This window comes from Oreochromis aureus, linkage group 15 (assembly GCF_013358895.1).
Source record: "Oreochromis aureus strain Israel breed Guangdong linkage group 15, ZZ_aureus, whole genome shotgun sequence".
Lineage (NCBI taxonomy): Eukaryota > Metazoa > Chordata > Actinopteri > Cichliformes > Cichlidae > Oreochromis > Oreochromis aureus.
Window position 1 is genome coordinate 26,951,419 of NC_052956.1, and position 24,059 is coordinate 26,975,477.

At 44.8% G+C, this 24,059-nt stretch overlaps 1 protein-coding gene across 3 annotated transcripts; it reads right to left on the minus strand.

Annotated features, from left to right (window-relative positions):
* Nucleotides 1-418: 418 nt before the first annotated feature.
* On the minus strand, nucleotides 419-24,044 carry ppp4r4 (protein phosphatase 4, regulatory subunit 4). 3 transcript variants are annotated; one of them, XM_039599146.1, is made up of 25 exons: nucleotides 22,855-24,044; nucleotides 14,556-14,629; nucleotides 12,579-12,681; nucleotides 12,318-12,492; nucleotides 11,921-11,994; nucleotides 11,342-11,448; nucleotides 11,139-11,246; nucleotides 10,845-10,966; nucleotides 10,625-10,747; nucleotides 10,145-10,287; nucleotides 9,936-10,055; nucleotides 9,715-9,792; nucleotides 9,490-9,573; nucleotides 9,250-9,423; nucleotides 9,039-9,144; nucleotides 8,784-8,931; nucleotides 8,559-8,703; nucleotides 8,429-8,467; nucleotides 8,265-8,336; nucleotides 8,126-8,183; nucleotides 7,953-8,030; nucleotides 7,798-7,888; nucleotides 4,737-4,798; nucleotides 4,293-4,653; nucleotides 419-2,180 (listed from the first exon to the last, which is right to left on the minus strand). In XM_039599146.1, the coding sequence occupies exons 1-25, from the start codon at nucleotides 22,960-22,962 to the stop codon at nucleotides 2,135-2,137; spliced, it is 2,799 nt and encodes a 932-aa protein (XP_039455080.1). In that variant the 5' UTR covers nucleotides 22,963-24,044; the 3' UTR covers nucleotides 419-2,134. The 3 variants fall into 3 exon arrangements, with proteins under 3 accessions (XP_039455080.1, XP_039455079.1, XP_031611922.1); XM_039599145.1 differs by having other exon boundaries at nucleotides 8,126-8,189; nucleotides 22,855-24,042; XM_031756062.2 differs by having other exon boundaries at nucleotides 8,126-8,189; nucleotides 12,318-12,465; nucleotides 22,855-24,041.
* Nucleotides 24,045-24,059: the final 15 nt, after the last annotated feature.

A 24,059-nucleotide genomic window follows, 5' to 3' on the forward strand; every position in this document is an offset into this window, starting at 1 on the left:
TCCTCCCTCCCCGTGATGCTCCATCAAGTTCAGTTTTGTTCAGTTTAAGTCAAATCCCGGTATTTGTCTTGATGCATGCTCAATCATCTAGGTAAGGAAATCCCCAAAAAGTTGATTCTGTTCGTCTGGACGTTTTCAGTGGGAGAAACGTTTCATCATCATAAGGTGACTTCTTTAGTCTCAGCTGACTGCAGGTTTCCAACCTTATAAACAGTACATTTGCACAATGACTGAAACTAGCCCACTGAATTTCTCTCTGTGAATGGTACTCATGGCTATTGATCAATAGGCTTTGATCAGTGGTTGTTGATCAATGGTCATGACAAGTTGCATATAATTGATCAAGGAACTGACCTCACAGCCCATTATTCAGTGGGCTAGTTTCAGTCATTGTGCAAATGTACTGTTTATAAGTTTCGAAACCTGCAGTGAGTTGAGACTGAAGAAGTCACCTGATGATGACAAAACGTTTCTCGCTGAAAACGTCCAGATGAAGAGAATCAACTTTTTGGGAAGTCCCAGTATCACTGTGGAGCAGGGATATGTTAGGGTTAACGCTCAAAGTGAGGACTGAGTAAAGTGCGACAGGACAGAGCCAAAGTTTTAGGGCTGAGTCATTTATCCATGTTGGCAATCTGTCTGTGTTTATAAGTTAGATGATTCAGTGATAGGTTGCCGGATTAGTTACAATCAGCCCCAGACGTGAAAAAATTCAGTGCAGTCATTCAGCTGGTTTCTCCTGGTCACATGAAGGTTATTCTCCTATATTTTCCTCTAGTGTGACTGAGGCCATAGTTTCACAGAGAAAATAGATAATATTCATCAGTAAGTTAGCTCTGATATTTTATTGTTTGTTTTAAACGTTGTTTTTTTATTCTTTTCCACTTTTTGAACTTCTGTGCGAAATTCTGATGTAGACCTCTCCATCAGCTGCACTTTGTGTTTACAGCTGATTAGCATGTTGTGTGTCCTGTGCTGTTGCATTTATGAAATATTAAACCTATTTAATGTGAATCCTCTGCAGCACTGATGTGTTCATAGGTGCTCACCTGTGGAAGAAGTATTCTCAACCTCCGCTGATGTACAAATATCAAGTAAAAGTACTGCATTACATGTAGGGTTTTTCAGTCCTTGTTTGTTCACCGTGACTGATGATTGATAACGTATGACTTTGTTAGATAAACAGTAAGGAAACGTGTTAATGCTGCAGGTGGAGTGGGATTGATATTCACTTTTTTCTGACCTTGGGATCATTTGAACTTTTATTGAAATGACACTATGAGAGAAGCTCAGAGAAAAAAGTCACAGGACAGCAGCTGAAACCTTTAACCCAGGGGTGTCAAACTTAAATGAGCTGTGGGCCACTCCTGGCACTGTCGTCTCATTGGAGGGCCACTTTAATGTTCAAGTAGTACAAAACAAACAAACAAGAAAACACCCACAAATATTTCCTGAAATGTAGTGTTTGTTTGTTTGGTTTAAAAAAAAAATTCAAATATTGTATAACAAGACAATTTTTTTCCCTCTCTCTTAACTGAAGCCTTTCATTGAATGACCAAATAAACACATTGGTCCTCTCTTTCTGGCTAGACATGTGGTAGCACTTCTGCTATCATTTTGTTCATATTTAACAGAGTAAAAATGCTGTGTACACATTAGTTTTTGACTCTCTCACTGAACTAACACAGCCAATCCCTCAGCATGTTTGTACTCTCTGGTTACATTGCCTTGCTGTCCATTTTTGGCTTTTTAAAGAACTTGTTTTAACATTGCACTTAACAACAAACAAATCTTCCCTAACAAAAAAAGTAACCTCACAGATCAAACCGCATTATATTTCTTCACGTCAACATAGGGAGCTGCAAGTGGCCCCCAGGCCACGAGTTTGAGACCCCTGCTTTAACCAATAAGAACACAGCAACAATCTGTGGGTGGACTCTTTTACTGAATCAATCAGGTGGCAGGATGAGATCATCAGACTACACAGTTCTTAATAGATACAGGTAGAATCAGACTCCCCTGTCTCTGATGAGGTCCTGATGTATTCTGGGTAATGTCCTGAAGCTGAATGGAAACTCTTTTCTGAATGCTGACTGGCTGATGGCCTGGTGGAGGTATGATGATATCATCATCTTCAGTCTCGTCCCGATTGGACGCTGAAAGAGTTCGACTTCCTGTTTCTGCAAAATAAGAGAAAATGAAACCTGATCAGACTTCTTACTCAGTAGCCCTGAGATCAGCTGATCAGAGGTCAATCAATAATCAATAACTTTACTGCTCTGCATTCATCTGTATGGGCAAAGAAAACCACCATCATGATGGTGAGTAAATAAAAGGTGGAGCCTCCAAAGGAGCTGAATTCTGGATCACGGTGAAGGATTTATGTTTAAACTTTAAACAGGAGTGTAATGGGAAAGAGTCAAAAACACATTTAATTTGTTTGTTGGTCGTGGTTGATTTTTAAATCTCTCAGGTGTAGATAAATAAAGTAATAAAGATAATAAAGTCCATCCATCCATCCATCTTCATCCGCTTTATCCAAGGCCGGGTCGCGGGGGCAGCAGCCTAAGCAGAGAAGCCCAGACCTCCCTCTCCCCAGCCACCTCCTCCAGCTTATCCGGGGAACACTGGCGTTCCCAGGCCAGCCGAGAGATATAATCTCTCCAGCGTGTCCTGGGTCTGCCCCGGGGCCTCCTCCCGGTGGGACATGCCCGGAACACCTCACCCAGGAGGCCCCCAGGAGGCATCCTTGTCAGATGCCCGAGCCACCTCAACTGGCTCCTTTCGATGTGGAGGAGCAGCGGCTCTACTCTGAGCCCCTCCCGGATGGCCGAACTTCTCACCCTATCTCTAAGGGAGAGGCCGGCCACCCTTCGGAGGAAGCTCATTTCTGCCGCTTGTATCCGCGATCTCGTTCTTTCGGTCACTACCCACAGCTCGTGGCCATAGGTGAGGGTAGGGACGTAGATCGACCGGTAAATTGAGAGCTTCGCTTTTACACTCAGCTCCCTCTTCACCACGACGGACCGGTGCAGCGTCCGCATCACTGCAGCCGCAGCACCAATCCGTCTGTCGATCTCCGGCTCCCTTCTCCCATCACTCGCGAACAAGACCCCGAGATACTTGAACTCCTCCACTTGGGGCAGGAACTCATCCCCGACCCGGAGTGGGCACTCCACCCTTTTCCGGCTGAGAACCATGGCCTCAGATTTGGAGGTGCTGATCCTCATTCCGCTGCTTCACACTCGGCTGCGAACTGCTTCCAGTGCGAGCTGGAGGCCTTCACCTGATGAAGCCAACAGAACCACATCATCCGCAAAAAGCAGAGATGAGATTCTGAGGCCACCGGGCGAAAGCCCTCCGCCACTTGGCTGCGCCTAGAAATCCTGTCCATAAAATTATGAACAGAACCGGTGACAAAGGGCAGCCCTGGCGGAGCCCATCACCCACCGGGAACGAGTCCGACTTATTGCCGGCAATGCGAACCAAACTCTTGCAACGGTTGTATAGGGATCGAATGGCCCGTAGCAATGGGCCAGACACCCCATACTCCCGCAACACCTCCCACAGGACACCCCGAGGGACACGGTCGAATGCCTTCTCCAAGTCCACAAAACACATGTAGACTGGTTGGGCAAACTCCTCTCTGTGAATCGCTACCTTATCGTGGTGGAGGGGTTTGTGTGTCCCAGGGATCCCAGGGGCTATGTTGTCTGGGGGCTTTTGCCCCCTGGTAGGGTCTCCCATGGCAAATTGGTCTTGGGTGAGGGACCAGACAAAGAGCGATTCAGAAGACCCTTATGAAGAGAATATCGAGGAACAGTTTACCCTGCCCGGGATAGGGTTACCAGGGCCCGCCCTGGAGCCAGGCCCGGGAGGGTGCCCGAGGGCGGCGTCTGGTGGCCGGGCCTTGGTCCATGGGGCCCGGCCGGGCACAGCCCAAAGAGGAGACATGGGCCCATCCTCCCGCAGGCCCACCACCCGCAGGAGGCGCCATAGGGGTCGGGTGCATTGTGTGCTGGGCGGCGGCCAGGAGCGGAGGCCCTGGCAGACTGATCCCCGGCTGCCAAGACTGGCAATAGGGACAAGATAATAAAGTGTAGATAAAAAATAAAAAACTGTGGATCAAACAATTTACGATGTGGTTCTTATCTCATGGTAATTCTGTGATGTCCACAGATGGCTGCTTTGGTCCTCTAATAAACTGTTTGGTCCCAAAGCACCTGAACTCACTTTTTCTAATGCCATGTTGTGGGACAGGACCCAGGTTTAAGCTAGAACAAAGAACTCACATGGACAGCTTCCTGGACTGTCCTTCCTTCATGCTGCACCCCCGATCCATTGTTTTACTGCGCTGATCCAAGGTACTGGTCCTGTGGTCTCTCTGCTCTAGAGTACTGGTTCTGTGGTCTCGCTGATCCAAGGTACTGGTTCTGTGGTCTCTCTGGTCCAATGTACTGGTTCTGTGGTTCATTATATTGTTCCTGTGATCCATGTTACCAGTCCTGTAGTCAAGTGTATTAGGCCTGTGGTCTCTCTGGTCCAGCGTACTGGCCCTGTCCAGGAGACTAGTAGTGTTGCTACGGATCAGGACTGGCATGGAGGAGGCAGACTGGGCTCCCATGCTGAAGTGAGCTGTCCTTAAAGAGTCATCTGTAAGAGACATGGAAAATAGTAAAGACACTCATATGGAGACTGACTCTGAAGTCGATCAGGCCTGAGTGTCAGTAAGCTACCTTTACTGGTCAACATGGAGGCCTTCCCGGATGCAGATGCACTGCTCAGCTCTTTGACCTTCCTGAAACACACAATTGATAAATCAACTAGAATATAATGGATTTCTCAAACCAACGCACAGCCATTCTCACACCGATGAATGCATCAGACACAGGTTGGATTTTGCTGTCTTTACAGAAGATACATAACCATTACTCTTTTGAAAATGTGAAGCTGGGTGTGCTAGCTAGCAAGGTGTGGAGTAAGGTCTTTCTCAGAGCTTGTGTAGAGTTAAAAAAAAGTTTCTAATTAAAAGAGCAAATTTTATACAAACCAACCTAAAAAATTTCCAACACACACAAAGACACTAAGAAGATACATGTTCATCTGTGGATTAATCAGTGCCATAGAATTATCGCTTAATAAGTCTTTATAGTCCAAAAAGAATGAAAAATACAGTCCCAATCAAAAGTTTAAGACCACTTAAAAATGGCAAAAAATCGTATTTTGCATTGTTGGATCTTAACAAGGTTCCAAGTAGAGCTTTAACATGCAACAAGAAGAAATGGGAGTGAGACAAAACAGTTTTTTGAACATGCAATTTATTGAAAACAACAGGCTGTTTTACAGCTGATCAAAAGTTTAAGACCGCACCTGCAAAGAAACCCGTAAACCCCCCAAAACAGTTCCAAACATGAACTCAGTAATGAGTAGCTCCACCATTATTGCTGATCACTTCAAATATTCGGCATGCTTGATGCAAGCGTTTCCATGAGGTGAGTGGGAACATTTCTCCAAGTGGTGAAGACGGCCACACGAAGGGCATCTACTGTCTGGAACTGTTGTCCATTTTTGTTAACTTCCTTTGCCATCCATCCTGAAAGGTTCTCAATTGGATTTAGATCAGGGGAATATGCAGGATAGTTAAAAAGAGTGATGTTACTCTACTGGAAGAAGTCCATTGTCCTGTGGACATTGTGTACTATAGCGTTGTCCTGTTGAAAAACCCAGTCGTTACTACACAGACGAGGGCTCTCAGTCATAAAGGATGCTCTCTGCAACATCTGGACATAGCCAGTGGCTGTTTGACGCCCCTGCACCTCCTGAAGCTCCATTGTTCCACTGAAGGAAAAAGCACCCCAGACCATTATGGCGCCCCCTCCACTGTGGCATGTAGAAAACATTGCAGGTGGGATCTGCTCATCATGCCAGTAACGTTGGACACCATCAGGACCATCAAGGTTAAATTTTTTCTCATCAGAGAATAAAACTTTCTTCCACCTTTCAATGTCCCATGTTTGGTGTTCTTTTGCAAAGTCCAAAAGGTCAGTTCTGTAGTGTTGAAGGAGACGAGGCCTTTGAAGACATTTTTTGTGTTTGAAGCCCTTCAGTCTCAGATGTTGTCTGATGATTATGGGGCTGCGGTCGGCACCAGTAACGGCCTTAATTTGGGTCGAGGATCGCCCAGTGTCTTGACGAGCAGCCAATTGGATCCTTAGTGAAATGTATTTTGGTCTTCCACTTGACTTTTTTGCTCCATAAACCTCAGGATCATTTAAGAAATTCCAAATGACCGTCTTACTGCGTCCCACCTCAGCAGCGATGGAGAGCAGCAAGAGACCCTGCTTATGCAGTTCAACAACCTGACCATGTTCAAAAGGGGAAAGTTTTTTTGCCTTTGCCATCAGAATGTCATGACAGTGTGACTTCCTGACAGAAAATGACAATGAATCCGCATTTTTGCACAGATTTGGCCTTTTAAAGGCATGTGGTCCTAAACTTTTGATCAGCTGTAAAACAGCCTGTTTCAGTTTAAGCATTGTTCTCAATAAATTTAACGCTCAAAAAAATTATTTGTCTCACTCCCATTTCTTCTTGTTGCATGTTGAAGCTCTACTTGGAACCTTGTTAAGATCCAACCATGCGTATTATGATTTTTTGCCATTTCTCAAGTGGTCTTAAACGTTTGATCAGGACTGTATGAAACAGGGACCCTGAGATTACACACAGGATACTGAGATGGTGCCTACTGCTACCTCTGATAAGGTACCTGTTGAATACCATTTAGATAAGAAGGTATTGGGTCTTTAAGATAAGATGGAGCATGATTATTCAAGACTTTATGTGTTAAGTAAGGATTTTAAGGTTGATTCTGGATTTAACGGGGAGCCAATATAGGAGAAATATGCTCTCTCTTTCTAGTCCCTGTCAGTACTCTTGCTGCAGCATTTTGGATTAACTGAAGGTTTTTCATGGAATTTTTAGGACATCCTGATAATAATGAATTACAGTAGTCCAGCCTCAAAGTAATAAATGCATAAACTAGTTTTTTAGCGTCACTCTGAGACAGGATATTTCTAATTTTAGAGATATTGCACAAATGGAAGAAAGCAGTCCTACATATTTGTTTAATATGTAAATTGAAGGACATATCCTGGTTAAAAATAACTCCAAGGTTCCTCACAGTGTTACTGGAGGCCAAGGTAATGCCATCCATTGTGTAACTGTTGCCATAAGGATATTGTTTACATAATTTTTTGTCAATGTCATAGCTGTAATTGCAAGTGGGATCTGTTACTTTTTATTTTATTTAGTTGAAATGGTGCTGCTTTTATTTTGAAGGTCAAGCTTGCCTTAACAAATATTGCACTGCTTGTGTGTGAGTGGGTATAGGCTACCGGTAAGCAAGCAGGAAGCAGGAGCGTGCAATGTGCTGGGTAAAAGCTTTAGCTAAAAAAACTGGACTATAAGTGGATAATTGTAAAGAAACTTCAGAAGAATGGCGACCAGTTCATTTGCAGCCAACGAGGTATTATTAGTATTATCTTTTTTTACTGTAGTAAATGTTATTTTACATGCAGTCTTATTTTGTATTAATGGTCTTTACTTTGTCAATATTATAATATATATAATATTCACAGTTGGTCACAGATGAGATCTTTGTATAGCAGAATTCAAACCTCAGGCTAGACTCAGACTGACGTTTGTATCAGCCTTGTTAATACACAGACACACACTTTTTCTGTGCTGCAGAAGGTTTATGTAACTAAGGGTGAGAGTGGAGGAAGTTGATGTTCTTACAGAGATCTGTCTGACGTCACAGGTTTAGACGTCGTCGGCTGACTGGTGAGAGACCGACTCCGTGACAGCTTTGCCTTTCTCATCTCTTTATCTGCACAGAGAGGAGATCATCATCACCATCATCACCATCATTAACATCATCATCATCGTCTCACCGTAGGAGGATGAGGCGCCTGCAGATGAGGACACAGACATGGACTTGGTGGCAGATAGACCGGTCTTGCTGTCTCTTCCTGTCAAAGAAACACGGTTTACAGACTGAACTGCAGGTTTAAATTTCTGCTGAGACTCTTTCCCAAAAAAAAAAAAAAAAAAAAGGCCAGCTCACTTTTTCTCTCCGGATGTTTGTCAGAGTTCAGTTTTCCTTCATTCTGCTGCCTCTCCAGCTGTTCCTGACAACACAAAGGCGTTTTTATAACAAAGCAAGGCAGCTCAGGGTGTAGTCTAGCAGCGGGTCTCAGACTCACCATCTCCAGCAACAGCGTCTCCTCCTTCTCCTTCTTCTGGTCCAACAAGTCCCTCTCCTGCCTCTTATGAAACTGTCCACAGACACAAGACATGAGGGAGGTTAGAGGTCAGCAGTAAACCTGATGTATTCTCATTTCAGCTCCATGTTAAAGCAACTTCTTACAGGTTCTGAGAGGTCTAGTTTGTCCAGTTCCAAGACTGTCTGGAAAAGACAATGGAAACATTGATCACCTTCATCAATAACACGGTCAGAATCTGAAATCTGGACTAGTCTGGACTCTGGTAGGTGTTACCTTGCGAATCATGGCCACCACATCTTTGTCTTTCTCTTTGCAAAGCAGCTTCTGGACGCAGAAGTCAAGTTTCTGCAGCAGCTGTTTGTCAGCCGGCAGACGAAGCGAAGAACGCAGCCTGGGCAGCAACTGGCACAGCTTGTACCTGAGAGCCAGACAGGTGTGTTTAGTAGGATGTCGGACAGATTTGCCAGTGTCTCATTGGACAGAATGAGTATGATGTACCTGACATTGGCAACTGGGTCATGGACTAGCTCCAGTGCTGGAATCAGGAAATGTTTGTTGAAGTATTTTCTGGAGAAAATCTCTGTGGCAGTTTCACAAACATCTAGGAACCTCAGACGATTCCAGTAGCTGCGTCCCTGAGCCAGATCTGAGATTATCAGATTGTGAGCATTTACATGTTAGCTGCATTCCTATTGATGTTTTGCTGTTCAAATATCAGAGTAAAAGCACCAGAAGAACCAGAAATGTTCTGACCTTGTATGAGTCGCCCCATCATCTCCTGACGCTGCTCCTGTTTGCGGTTGTAGCGCAGGAATGTGCAGAATGTGCGAGCTGCCGCCTTCTGTACCGGCAACACTTTCTGCAACCAAAACAGCAGTGTTATTGTCACAGGTTCACCTGTGGGATGCTATGGGATGTTGTATGTAGCATGCTGTGACATGGTGTGGCATGTGGCAGTGCTCACATTGGTGGTGAGGATAATGAAGATGCGAGGGGAGAAGCTCTGGTGTAGCAGCTCTCCAGGTAGCAGTCTTGCCAGGCAGCTATAACGTTGCAGGAGCTTCTCGTGAAGCCGCCAACGTAAGGAACGTCCAATCTTCTGTTCAGCTAACAGTAGTCCTGCCATCAGATCTGGGAACTTGATTAAAGGAAACAATGAGAGATGAACTAAAGTGAAAATGAAAATTAAGTTTTATTTTCTCACCTTGTTGTCCAGCGACTGGTTCTCTCCTCGTGACAGAACTGCCTCCAAAGTTTCTTCTACATGAGTCATCAGAGCATCCAGCACCTCAAGAGAAAATCAAACATAACACTTTATTCAAACGAAACCTGATGTATGATTTTCTAAAGTGTGACATCACAGAAAGTTATTGGCATTTGGCTCTAAATCCTGATTGTTGAAACAGTGATAGTGGGCATTGCCGCTCACCTCCAGTGCATCATCCTGAAGCAGACACAGAAGTTCTTTGTGGAGCAGCTGGACTTTTGAACCAAGCAACTTGACCACCTGACAGCAAGGTGGGAAAGGAAGCAGTCAATCAGAGTGAGGCAATCATTTAGCAATTTTATTTGATCATTTATGTCTTTCTTTCTCAGCCAAAAGGCCCAATCTCCGAGGACAGACCATCTGGAATCAGGCCTGGATCTCACCTGGTGGAAACTGGCTGCTGCGCTGCGCCGGACACAGACCTCTGGGTCACTACAAAGACTAGAGAAAGAAGGGTACAGCTCCGATAGGAAGTGAGCTGTGTCTGCAAAAACCACCATAGCCTGGATGGAGAGAACAGGAAGTGACCCCACCACCTAAAGAGCTGACGAACTGTGAGGGTTTGTCTGTGGGTTTGTGTGCACGTGTCTACCGGCAGATTGTAGCAGCAGTTGCAGCGGATAAGCGTGGATTCGTTGTTGCTATCAGTCTGGTTTCCATCAGTCTGCAGGCCAGTGGTACACAACTCCTTAAACGTCTGCAGTAAATGACTCTTCTGCTCGTCTGACAGTGAGCCTGAAACACGATCATCAAACAGTATGATCCACAGAAGTTATCTAAAACAGAGTGTTTCAGATCACTTCTGTGGATCACAACAGACTGCTCTTTTCAAACACTCCTTCCAGGTTCCTATCCCTCAGCAGGCAGTGTTCAGATATTCTGCAGTGCTGGTGTTCTATAGGGGCAAGGCTTTCACACCAGGTAACTTTAGAAGTGTAGAGCTCACCGAACTCCCAGACCTGCTGCTATTTGCAACCTTTCACATTCCTGATATGTCTTAACAAAAATTAATATAAACAAATGACTTTTGTTTCTACTGGTCCTACTGTGTCAATTTACTGCTGAAACACACCTGCCAATTCATTGCAGAGCTTCCCAAACTGGAATGACAAAGATGCCATAATTGCTTCATCCTCCTGCAGCGAGGCCTCACACACCGCCATCACCAAAGGAATGACAATGTGGAGTTGGTCATCTGAGAAGAAGAATTTTTAAACCAGCTGTTTACAAATACACACTGAATAGACTAAAATATTGGGCCACCTATGCATACCGCATGAAATCTGACTTACCGCTGTCCATCATCTCCATTAGGTTGGTGATTGTGTCAAAGGCAGCAAGGCGGACACTGCTGTCCTCATCTCCAGCAAGTTCCACTAGATCAGGAAGAAGCTCTGCTCTGGTGTCATCCACCCTGAAAGAAAAACAGCACATATGTTTGGTAGGTGTTGGGTTTTGTTTGATTTTTGGTTGCTTGGTTATTGTTTGGTTAGTGGTGAGATTTCATCTGGTCGGTGCAGGGCTTTTGATTGGTCAGTGTTGTGTTTTACCCAATGATTGTTTATTCAGTATTTGCTTGCAATTACCCAGTGGCTCTCGCAATACTCTCCAGCTGACGGCACATACAGGCTCGGACTTCAAACTCCGGGTCCTGACATAAAGAACGAGCCAAAGGCAGCAGCTCCTTCTTCACGCTGATGCACAGAAACAGAGTTAGTATTAGACCAAATAAGAGAACTCTTTGTATTATATTACTACAGTACACAGAGTACTACATGCTGCAGCTCACATGTAGGAATCAAATTTGCAGGCAACTTTTCCTAAAATGCGACAGCTGGCCAGCCGAGCCTGAGGAGCGTGAGACAGCTGAGACTGATGTAGTAGGGGGTTCAGCACCTGTGGAGATACGCATTTCATTGACCATATAAATCTGGTAAATAATCAGTTCAAGTCAATTCTTTTGCAATTAAGCCTAATCTTAAAAGTAGAGATAGTGTCTGTCTCCCGAATCCAAACTGGAAGCTGGTTCCACAGAAGAGGGGCCTGAAAAATGAAGGCTCTCCCTCCCATTTGACTTTTAAATACTCTAGGAACAACAAGTAAGCCTGCAGTGCGAGAGCGAAGTGCTCTAATGGGGTGATATGGTACTATAAAGTCATTAAGATAAGATGGGGCCTGATTGTTTAAGACCTTGTATGTGAGGAGCAGGATTTTAATTTCTGGATTTAACAGGGAGCTAATGAAGGGAAGCCAAAATAGGAGAAATATGCTCTCATTTTCTAGTCCTTGTCAGTACTCTGACTGCAGCATTTTGGATTAACTGATTAGCCATAAAGAGGTAGAACCTGAAAGTCCAGCATTAACTGACCTCTTGTTTGATGGTTTCTTTGGGCAGAGCGTTGATGGCTAATAGCAGAGTTTCCAGCCAGGCGGTGCTCACCACTGTCAATGAAGATGGCAAAATCAGTTACAAACAAGGCAACTTTGATGTCAGAATGTCAGATGTACAGGTGTTTTATACCTGTATGTTGGCTGTGTAAAAATGATGTCATCATTTATAAGCCATGTAATATTCTTAAAATCTGGAGCAAGCAAAACTTGCTTTTATTGAATATTGTCTTTGGGATGTGATGATAGAGCCTATCCCAGCTGTCATACGTACACCGTGGACTGGAAAAGTCCATCAAAGAATAACACCACAATTACAGCACTTACACAAAAATCGCAACCACACACCTGTGTATCCGTGAATCAGGTGTTTTTACCTGTGTCTCTGTGGTTCAGGTGCAACAAGACAATCTTTAGGATGGAGTAAGTGTGGGTGTGGATCAGTATGATGTCATCTTGAAGGATGGTTAAAAATGACGCTGCTGCAGCCAGCTGGATTTCAGCTCCAGCTCCGTTCAGAACCTCCTGGGTCACACAGACAGGACAGGTTACCTGTAAGACACACCTGTACATTGCACCTGTCATTTTGCGGCCATACTCCGATGTCCTTGAAGTACAGTGTGACAGAGGTAACTTACCCGAACTTTTGGTACCACTCTACGAAATGTTTCAGCTGGATTCTGTCGGACGAGACTTGGGAGGTTACTGATGACACTGACCCTCTGCACCTCCTGACCAACACTGAGGAGCCGAGGGGAGACAGCGGGGATGCAGAGTTGACATAGAAGGGGAGACAGAGGGGAAGAGAGAGGGGAGGAAAGAGGGGAGATAGAATGAGTAGTCAGAATGTTTCCAGGTCAGAAAGGTGTGGACTGGTCTATGGTAGCTGCTTTGCACTGTTCAGTTTCATCTTCTACTGCTGTTACTACTGCTGAAACACAACAAACTACTGCTCTTTATTTTAAGCAGGGAAAAGGGAAAACAATTAAGCAGCTAAAGCTGACTAGCCGCATGGAGGAAGATGTCTTACTGAGTCAATGTATGACACCATGCTAACACCATGCCCTAAAGCCTTAAACACAAAACTTGACTGAACTGCTCTGATCAGTGGTCACAACACTCTCTACCTGACTATATAATAAATGATCACAGTGAAATAAGAATGGGACAGACCAAAGATATCACTGTATGCTGACAATGTGTTTATTAAAAATTACAGGCATGCAAACCTGTTACTAGTGCTAAATATTGAATAAATCGGTTACTCAAGACATATCTAAGGACCTTGGAAAGAAAAGTGTCTGGACTTCTTTAAGTTTCTTGAAGATGTTTCACCTCTCATCTTAGGCGCTTCTTTAAATCTAAGAGCAAATGGTGAAGAGTCACAGATTTTTAAGCCCTATGGGAGTGTCCCCAGGGGGTTGTTGACACGCTGTGTGAATACGGGTGTGGGCCAAGGTTTCGGGTGAACCCATTGTCAGACCTTGCCCCAACAAATCATGTGACTTCCTGAGATCAAATGCCCCAGGATGTGAGTGGGCATTAAGGCGTCTGGAAAGGATCTCCAAACTGGATTATAGATTGCAGACAGTTGGTGTCATAAGCCCCGCCCACTGTTCAAACATGGTCCTTCACAGTGGACATACATAGCGTCTTTCACTGCTCTTTCAAACTTTGTCTTTGTGTTCCAGTTTGTGTTCCAGATGGTGGTGGGAGTCAAAGAGGAGGTACTGATCGGTGTGTGTGGGCTTCAGGTAAACTTCAATGTTGAGGTTTCCATTCTCCTCAAAGCACACGGCACAGTCCAAAAACAGCAAACTATTATCCTTTGTATCTTCCTGGTGAACCTTGTGTTCCTATCCACAGACTTAATGTGAGCAGTGAAGGATTATACTTCTTGGGTTTTGATTTTGACCCCCCATAAAGTTGCTCTTTCTGATGTAACCCTCCCATTTATTTGGGCAAGCACTAAGAATATACTGCTTGTGATCTCATGAGGCTTGTTTGCGTCTCGTTTAAAAAAAATATATATTTTTGTTGTTTTGCTTCTGTGTCTTTACTTTATATTTATTTGAGAATAATAAAAAAAATATTGTTGTTTTAAAAAAATAACAAGCAAACAAGCGAAGACGACCTGAACAGGGCAGGTTTATCGCACCGCTGTTAGTTTATGGGTTCAGATCTGCTCCAGACTCCAGTCTGAGTCCTGTAGGCTTAAGTCCTGTTTATGAATGAGTTCAGAGAACTAGTTTAGACCCTCTGGGATTGGACTGCTGATTACCTCCAGTGTTCAATTAGCTCTGCAGTTTACTGGGTCACAGCAAAGGAGGACGGGTGGAGGACAACGCATTCAGCTCCACCCGAGGCATCCAGAAATCAACATACCTACAAAAGTTTTGTATTTGTTCTTTACTGTAAACATAGCTGAACTTATTTTAGTCTCATTTTAACCTATTTAACTTAGAGAAAAAGAAACTCTATGGCAGGTTAAAAAGGGTTATGGTCACAGGAATGAACAGATCTGCACCTGGAGCTGTCTGACAAACCTGGGGCACTAGGTGGGGTTTCAGTTTGAAGTGCTGTTGACCTGCGCATAATCCTTTGCTGAGACTCACCTGAGGAGGTAGACAGCTCTCTCAATGTCATTTAGGTCTTCATCCACAGTCAGCTGATCAATCTCTTCTGCAGTCTGATGGGAAAAACAAAAATATAAAGTCAGCTGATCAGAGTCACCTGTTTGATATGACTGTGCTGTCCTTAGGTAAGCTTTAATGACAGTTGACCCAACACAGACCCTGATCATATATCAGACCATCAGAGGTAAATATGACATTAAAAATCTCTAAAACTGCAGTCAGCTTATGAAAGTGTAATCTTTGTAAGATTACAGCTTTGTGTCTGCAGTCTCTGGTGGTCTTTCCTGATCACCTCTGTGGTTGATATGCAAATGTGAATTAAGCTTTCTGTAACTCCTGGAATGTGTTGTCTTGAGATTGAGCTTATACTGACTTCTAAATTCTTCTAAATTCTATTCCTTGGGACTGCTTGTTTTAGGTTTTGAGGCGTTTCCCTACTCCAAAACACCTGATTATAATGATCACCTTGTTTTCACTCAGTTGCAGCACATTGGAAACAGTTGTGTTGGGACATGGATTGGGATCACTTTTTGAGAACATTGAGTGATAGGATGTAAAAGCAAAAAAATAATGCATTAAAATGAGCATGTGTAAACTTGCAGGAAATGAGAACAAGAGCATTTTATGGGAGGAAAGAATTTGATTGGACAGTTAGGGTCATAAGGTCACTGCCTCGGTGAGAGTGATTATGAGTACGAGAGGATCCCAGAATCAGGTCTGAGCAACAGTTAGGAGTTCAGAGGTCAGTTAAGGGCTATACATATGTGAGGGAAGAGGGGGTAGTATTTGTTAACAGTCTGAATGGCCCAGTGGAAAAAGCTGTTTTTTGTTGTGTTTTGAAAGAGCGAGTGTAAACACAAAACATTTTTTTATTTTATAAAATAAAATTATTTTTTTTTATTTTCTGCATATTCCAGCATATATGCTGGAATATGCAGAGGTCATATTATTTACACTTAAATAACATTTAAACATTTAAACCTATTACTAAAATAGGTTTAAATGTTAAAGAATTTCTTCAAGTCAAAGACAGTTGCATGTAATTTAATTTTTGCTTAATGCAGTGTGCATAAAATTAAAAGATTAAAACGCATAAAACAATTTTTCAAAAGAGGCTTTCCATTTGATTCAATTTTATATGATGGATTATGCATACAAAATAGATTTGGGCTGAAAGGTCTATTGCTTTATTACGTATTCAGGTTGTGTATCATGTTTTTAAAAAGTAACTAAGTAACAAATTACTTTTGAAAATAAGTAATCAGTAAATTATTGGGATTACTTATTTGGAGAAGTAATCAGTAATTAGTTACCTAATTAGTTTTTTCAAGTAACTTGACCAACACTGTTCTCGACCACCCTAGGGGGCATCTCCCATTTTTACCTTGGGACTTCCAGGCCATACTCAGCACAGATGTTTCTGTATACTCTGCCAGCCACTTGGTTATGGGGTTCCATGTATTCCCTGCCTGCTAGCATCTTGCACGCTGCTGTTATGTGCTGGATTGTCTCAGGGACATCTTTACACAGCCTGCACCTGGGGTCTTGCCTGGTGTGATAGACCCCAGCCTCTGTGAATTTTGTGCTCTGCTGCCATTAGTGCCTCTGTGCTGTCGTTCTGTCCAGCTTTGTCCAGCCACTGGTAGGATTTCTCAGTATTAGCCAGTTCTTCTGAGTGTGGTACATTCTGTGCAGGGTCCTGTCTTTCTGTGATGTTCTCCTCCTTCTTCCTCCCCTTTTTGGGTTTCTGCTCCCTGAGGTATTCACTGAGCACACTATCACTCCAGACTTCTGAACCTGCAGAGCTCCTTCTCCCTCTGACTGATTCAACATCACTGCCATAAAGAACACTTCAAGAAATCATCCCTACTGTTCTCTATAAAGCTGTATATTAATTCTTCATTCTGTGACAGGTGAACACACCTGTCAGGCATAAGATCCCAAACATTATTTTGTATTATCGTTATTGTATATCTTCATGCAGCTATTGTTCTTAGATTTTAAGTGGGCATGTTATTGCAATTTGCACTTTTCTTTTGCACATTGTCAGTTTTAAATATATACATTCTTGCACTCATAGTATAAAGCCCTTACCAGACAACTGTGGCACATTTATTTTCATGGTGTTGTTAAATTGTTGTTTACTGTGGACAGTACAATTTGTACTCTTTACCATGCTGATGTAGGACAAAAGTTTCCCTTGTGGGATCAATAAAGCTCTCTCTCTCTCTCTCTTTCTTTCACACACTCTCAAAGCTGATCCTGATTTTCCTTCAGCCTCTTCTTTTTATTTAAAAAGATAGAAAAACCTGAGCATAAAATTGATTTTTGAGCCACTAATTCACGCTGCTCTTGGCAGAATGTTGATTTTTACCTGGCTGCATCTTTGTTACTAAATTACAGCCCATTGTTAATAAATCATCCTACAATTACAGGGATGAGGTCCAAAGACTGCTAGGGTAGTGTGCAGACAACAACTTAATCCGTAACACCCCTAGACCAAAGAACTGATCACTGATTTCAGGAGGAGGAAGTCCAACCTGCAGCACATCTACGTCAATAGAGTGGATGGAGAGGGTGTCCAGCTTCAAGCTCTTGAATGTGTATATCAGAATCAGAATCAGAATGCTTTATTAATTCTGATTCTGATATGGACACAGACCTCCAATGGAGCTCAAACACCTTGGAAATTGTGAAGAAGGCCTTTGAGGGTGTGGTGATGTATTGCATCTCTGTGTAGTTCTTGAGCCGCAGCATGGCACACAAGAAGGCATATTTATAATTGAGCTATTTGTATATATTAGAGCTATTTCTTATATTATGTAAACTTTGGATTATATAGTATTATTTACTATCTGTTACTGTTATTGTCTTGGATCAACTGTAACCCACACAATTTCCTTATTAAAGTATTCTGATTAAAAAGGGTTGCTAACATGGCCTAGAAAATCACTGAAGGACCGCTGTAACATCCGCTGTCTCAAAAAGGCACGCAACATCTTGCAGGACTGCACAAACCCAGGACACCAGGTGTTTAAGCGTCTGCCCTCTGGCAGTTATCTTGTGTATACGGTATTTATTTATTTATTTTTTTTTGCTTGTCTCCATCATCACTGATCCCACCTGACCTGAAGTAAACATGACTCCTAAAGCCTCTAATACAACAAAGGACATTACTAATGATTACTAATGATCACTGATTATACAGAACCTTACACACACTTTGATCTGCTCATATAGATCAGGGGTGGGGAACTCCAGCCCTCAAGAGCCGGTGACCTGCAGGTTTTAGATCTCACCCTGGGTCAGCACACCTGAATCAAATGATTAGTTCATTACAAGGCCTCTGGAGAACTTCAAGACATGTTGAGGAGGTTATTAGCCATTTAAATCGGCTGTGTTGGATCAAGGACACATCTAAAACCTGCAGGACGCCAGCCCTTGAGGCCTGGAGTTTCCCCACCCCTGATATAGATCATAATCTTGAGCTCATACAGCGTTATGCATTCATGGAGCAACAACTCAACCGGAAGTAGTTTTATTCCAGCTGTCAAAGGAGTTTGCAAAGAAAAGCGTCTGGACTTCTTTGAGTTGCTTGAAGACGTTTCACCTCTCATCCGAGAAGCCTCTTCAGTTCTAAGGTCAAATGGCCGAGAGTCCCAGATTTAAACCTAGTGGGAGTATCCCCCCAAGGAGGGACAAAGGACCCCCTGGTGATCCTCTAATCACATGCGCCAAGGTGTGAAAGTGGGTGTGGGACCTAATCAGCCAGGGTTTCGGGTGAGCTCATTGTGAAACCTGGCCCCACCCTATCATGTGATTTCCTGAGGTCAGATGGCCCAGGATGTGAGTGGGCGTTAAGGCGTCTGGGGAGGGAACTCAAAACTGGATTATAGATGGCAGACAGTTGGTGTCGTAAACCACCGCCTCTGTTCAAAGATGGTCGCTCACAGTGGACATAGATGTTACCTCTTTCACTCCTCTTTCAAACCATCTGTCCTCTCTGTCCAATATGTGAACATTGGCATCCTCGAAAGAGTGACCTTTATCCTTAAGATGCAGGTGGACTGCTGAGTCTTGTCCTGTGGAGGTGGCTCTTCTATGTTGTGCCATGCGCTTGTGAAGTGGCTGTTTGGTCTCTCCAATGTAGAGGTCCGGGCATTCCTCACTGCACTGTACAGCATACACCACGTTGTTCAGTCTGTGTTTTGGAGTTTTGTCTTTCGGGTGAACCAGTTTGTGTCTGAGTGTGTTGCTGGGTCTGAAGTACACTGGGATGTCATGCTTGGAGAAAACTCTCCTGAGTTTCTCTGATACACCGGCTACATAGGGGATGACAACGTTGTTACGTCTGTCTTTCTTATCCTCCTCGCTGGTGTCTGATCTTCTTTTCTGTGCCTTTTGCTGACTTTATGAACGCCCAGTTAGGATAACCACATGTTTTCAGTGCTTCCTTTACATGTGTGTGTTCCTTCTTTTCCTTCAGGCTTAGAGGAACAAGTTCTGCCCGGTGGTGTGGGGTCCTAATTACTCCAAGTTTGTGTTCCAGAGGGTGATGGGAGTCAAAGAGGAGATACTGGTCCGTGTGTGTGGGCTTCCGGTAAACTTCAATGTTGAGGTTGCCATTCTCTTCAATGTGCACAGCGCAGTCCAGGAAAGGCAAACAGTTGTCCTTAGTGTCTTCCCTGGTGAACTTGATGTTTTTATCCACGGCGTTAATGTGCGCAGTGAAGGATTCCACTTCTTGTGTCTTGATTTTGACCCAGGTGTCGTCCACATATCTGTACCAGTGGCTGGGTACTCTCCCTTTAAAAGAGCCAAGAGCCTTTCTTTCCACTTCCTCCATGTAAAGGTTGGCTACAATAGGTGACACAGGGAGCCCATGGCACAGCCATGTTTTTGTCTGTAGAAGCCTTCGTTGTATTTGAAGTGGTAAGGCAGAGGTCTAACAGTGTGCAAATCTGATCAGGTGTGAAGTTGGTCCTGTCTTCCAAGGAGCTGTCTTCTTGTAGTCGTTTTCTGACAGTCTCCACTGCTTCCGTGGTGGGTATGCAAGTGAAGAGACAGACTACATCAAAGGACACCATGGTTTCATCTGGATCCAGGGTAAGTTTCTGGACCTTGTCGGTGAAGTCGGTGGAGTTCTTGATGTGGTGTGGGGTGTTCCCCACGAGAGGTGCCAGGATGGTAGCAAGGTGTTTCGCAATGTTATAAGTGGCTGAGTTTATGCTACTGACTATGGGTCTGAGTGGGACCCCTTCCTTGTGGATCTTAGGAAGTCCATAAATGCAGGGTATGGCATCCCCTGGATAAAGGCGGTGATATTTGAGGCGGTCAATGAGCAAAGACCACAACACTATATTACCAGCGGATAAGGGAAGGTGCACCGTGGTCCTAAACACAACAGATTACCACACAAAGATCACTACTCTCCTCAGTGACAACAACACCTACGAAGCTTTAAAACGAAACCCCACAAGCAGCTACAAAAAGAAAGTTATAGCTTGCCTTCAAGACCTTGAAAAGGACAAAATCATTGACCGCCTCAAATATCACCGCCTTTATCCAGGGGATGCCATACCCTGCATTTATGGACTTCCTAAGATCCACAAGGAAGGGGTCCCACTCAGACCCATAGTCAGTAGCATAAACTCAGCCACTTATAACATTGCGAAACACCTTGCTACCATCCTGGCACCTCTCGTGGGGAACACCCCACACCACATCAAGAACTCCACCGACTTCACCGACAAGGTCCAGAAACTTACCCTGGATCCAGATGAAACCATGGTGTCCTTTGATGTAGTCTGTCTCTTCACTTGCATACCCACCACGGAAGCAGTGGAGACTGTCAGAAAACGACTACAAGAAGACAGCTCCTTGGAAGACAGGACCAACTTCACACCTGATCAGATTTGCACACTGTTAGACCTCTGCCTTACCACAACATACTTCAAATACAACGAAGGCTTCTACAGACAAAAACATGGCTGTGCCATGGGCTCCCCTGTGTCACCTATTGTAGCCAACCTTTACATGGAGGAAGTGGAAAGAAAGGCTCTTGGCTCTTTTAAAGGGAGAGTACCCAGCCACTGGTACAGATATGTGGACGACACCTGGGTCAAAATCAAGACACAAGAAGTGGAATCCTTCACTGCGCACATTAACGCCGTGGATAAAAACATCAAGTTCACCAGGAAGACACTAAGGACAACTGTTTGCCTTTCCTGGACTGCACTGTGCACATTGAAGAGAATGGCAACCTCAACATTGAAGTTTACCGAAGCCCACACACACGGACCAGTACCTCCTCTTTGACTCCCATCACCCTCTGGAACACAAACTTGGAGTAATTAGGACCCTACACCACCGGGCAGAACTTGTTCCTCTAAGCCTGAAGGAAAAAGAAGGAACACACACATGTAAAGGAAGCACTGAAAACATGTGGTTATCCTAACTGGGCGTTCATAAAGTCAGCAAAAGGCACAGAAAAGAAGATCAGACACCAGCGAGGGAGGATAAGAAAGACAGACGCAACAACGTTGTCATCCCCTATGTAGCCGGTGTATCAGAGAAACTCAGGAGAGTTTTCTCCAAGCATGACATCCCAGTGTACTTCAGACCCAGCAACACACTCAGACACAAACTGGTTCACCGAAAGACAAAACTCCAAAACACAGACTGAACAACGTGGTGTATGCTGTACAGTGCAGTGAGGAATGCCCGGACCTCTACATTGGAGAGACCAAACAGCCACTTCACAAGCGCATGGCACAACATAGAAGAGCCACCTCCACAGGACAAGACTCAGCAGTCCATCTGCATCTTAAGGATAAAGGTCACTCTTTCGAGGATGCCAATGTTCACATATTGGACAGAGAGGACAGATGGTTTGAAAGAGGAGTGAAAGAGGCCATCTATGTCCACTGTGAGCGACCATCTTTGAACAGAGGCGGTGGTTCACGACACCAACTGTCTGCCATCTATAATCCAGTTTTGAGTTCCCTCCCAGACGCCTTAACGCCCACTCACATCCTGGGCCATCTGACCTCAGGAAATCACATGATAGGGTGGGGCCAGGTTTCACAATGAGCTCACCCGAAACCCTGGCTGATTAGGTCCCACACCCACTTTCACACCTTGGCGCATGTGATTAGAGGATCACCAGGGGTCCTTTGTCCCTCCTTGGGGATACTCCCACTGGGTTTAAATCTGGGACTCTCGGCCATTTGACCTTAGAACTGAAGAAGCTTCTCGGATGAGAGGTGAAACGTCTTCAAGCAACTCAAAGAAGTCCAGACGCTTTTCTTTGCAAACTCCTTTGACTACGATGACCTGGATGACTGAGAACCTTCACAGACATTTTATTCCAGCTGTGTAATGTTCAGATCTCAGCTGTGAGTTTAACAGCTATAAAAACTATAAATATATCAACGGGTTATGGATGAAACCACATAATTTCCTTAGGGATTATTAAAATATTCTAATCCTGAAATGGAAAATGCAGCTATGATGAATGTTCTCATGATCTGCTTCACTTTGTTTAATATGTTGACTGTTTTCATGAATGATCAGATGCTATGAATTAAGATTTGGCTTTTTCTCCTCCCTTTCATAAAGGATGCTCCAGTGTCTCCTCTGCTAAAGGAAGCAATAAAGGAAGCACTGAAGCTCCTTTCCTTAGTGTTTGGAGAAATGGAACAGCTCTTGTTATGGGCGCAACACAGATAATTCCAGGTTACGTCTGTCAATGAGGAACTGTCCTGAGCGTTTGCACGTGCAGGAAGGTCATGAGAGGACACGGAGAAGCTCACCTGAGGTCTGACTGACCACTGTCACCCATAACAACACATACACATGCACACAGTGTAGGTGTGTTTGTCGTCATCGCATCAACCTTCTCCCGTAAGAACACCCAAGCTCCGCCTCCCCTCCCATTGTCATCATGGTGAAACCCCGCCCACACAGCTACAGGTGTAAGAACCAGGCAGCGCGTTTCTTTTCAGTTACTGATCAGTCATGATTAGCGACTGTCTTAAATTAGATCAGAGACAGCTTCACTCTGTTTCTCATGATTACTGATTAATCGACCAGTTATTGGCCGTTTTTCTCGGTGCACCTCAGACCTATCTGTCTCTCTGCAGACAGACAGGCGGACTAACTGCGTCATGCTGCGGGTCTCCCTTCTGCTTCTTCCACTGAGGCTGCTGATCTTCCTCCCACTAACTCACCCTCCTCCTCATCACTTTACGTCTCTCTCTCTCACACACACACCCACCTTCAGGCTCCTACGGATCGGCCTCTCGATGAAGGCGAGTTCCTGCAGCTCCTCCAGCGGGCCGCACAGCACGCCAGCTGGGCTCAGGGCCATCCTGCCGGGTAACATCTGGCTGCTAGAGGGGGAGCAGTCGTATCAGCTCCGACCATCCCTGTTGAGGGGGCGGGGGTTGCGGATCTGTCACTAACCGTTTCCAAGGAGATCCCTGCTCGAGCTGAACGTCACTCCAGACTCCGTTCAAAAGTCTGACAAAGTCTCACGAATGCGCTCATTTGCACACGATGAGGGCTATCAGAGATCCCAAACAAAACCCGTCCACACACTCACGGCACGATCTGCGGTTCGGCGCTCACAGAACTGCGATTCCTCCAGAAAAATCCCCCCTAACATCCCAAACCGTCACACCGTTACCGGGATGTGTCACACGTTTCCAAGCAGATCCAGTGCAGCGCAGAGAAGCCGCAGCCAGACTGCGTGTAAAAAGCTCCAGTTAACTCTTTTATTCCCCGAGGACTCTTCATTCACACCACCCTCAGTCCAAAACTCCGCACACGAAATTTATTCGGAGTAAATCTAAAGACTGAATGTAGGAAACCACACAAACCGGGCGCGGGATGAATCAGATGGACCCCCTCTCTGGTTCGGCGCACATCTCCAAATATTCTGACGAAGTCCAGATCTTCTCCACCTGCTTCAGCTCAGGGTTGCGGTGGGAGCGTCACGCAGAACTGCGGCTGCGCTCCTCCGTGCTCCTTTGAGTCCGTCATCCTCGACAGTGCACAACCGAACCGAATCGCCCACTCTGTTGGTCTGTCATACGCAGACTGGTACCGGGCAGCGTCAAAGCTCAGAGACGGTATGAGGCTGATTTTCACACCAAAGGACGAAGAGGAGGAGGCTTCATCACCGTGAGTGACACGTGGGCAGCAGAGCGGGCTGAGCCAACTTAAACGGAGTCATGAGGCTGCAAGCCCGACCTGAACCGGGACCGGGAGATGAGCTGCAGGGTGTTAAGCTGGAGACGCAGTGCAGCAGCTGATCCGTCTCCATGGAAACGGCTGTCCGTGCTCATTCATAAAGTCCAGAACGTGTCTTCGATCCAGAACCCGCTCTCATTCTGAGCTGTCCCATCACCTGTAAACGCACCTGAAAGTTCAATAACCATCAAACAAAACTATCCACGTCACGTGCTTCAGATCCGCACT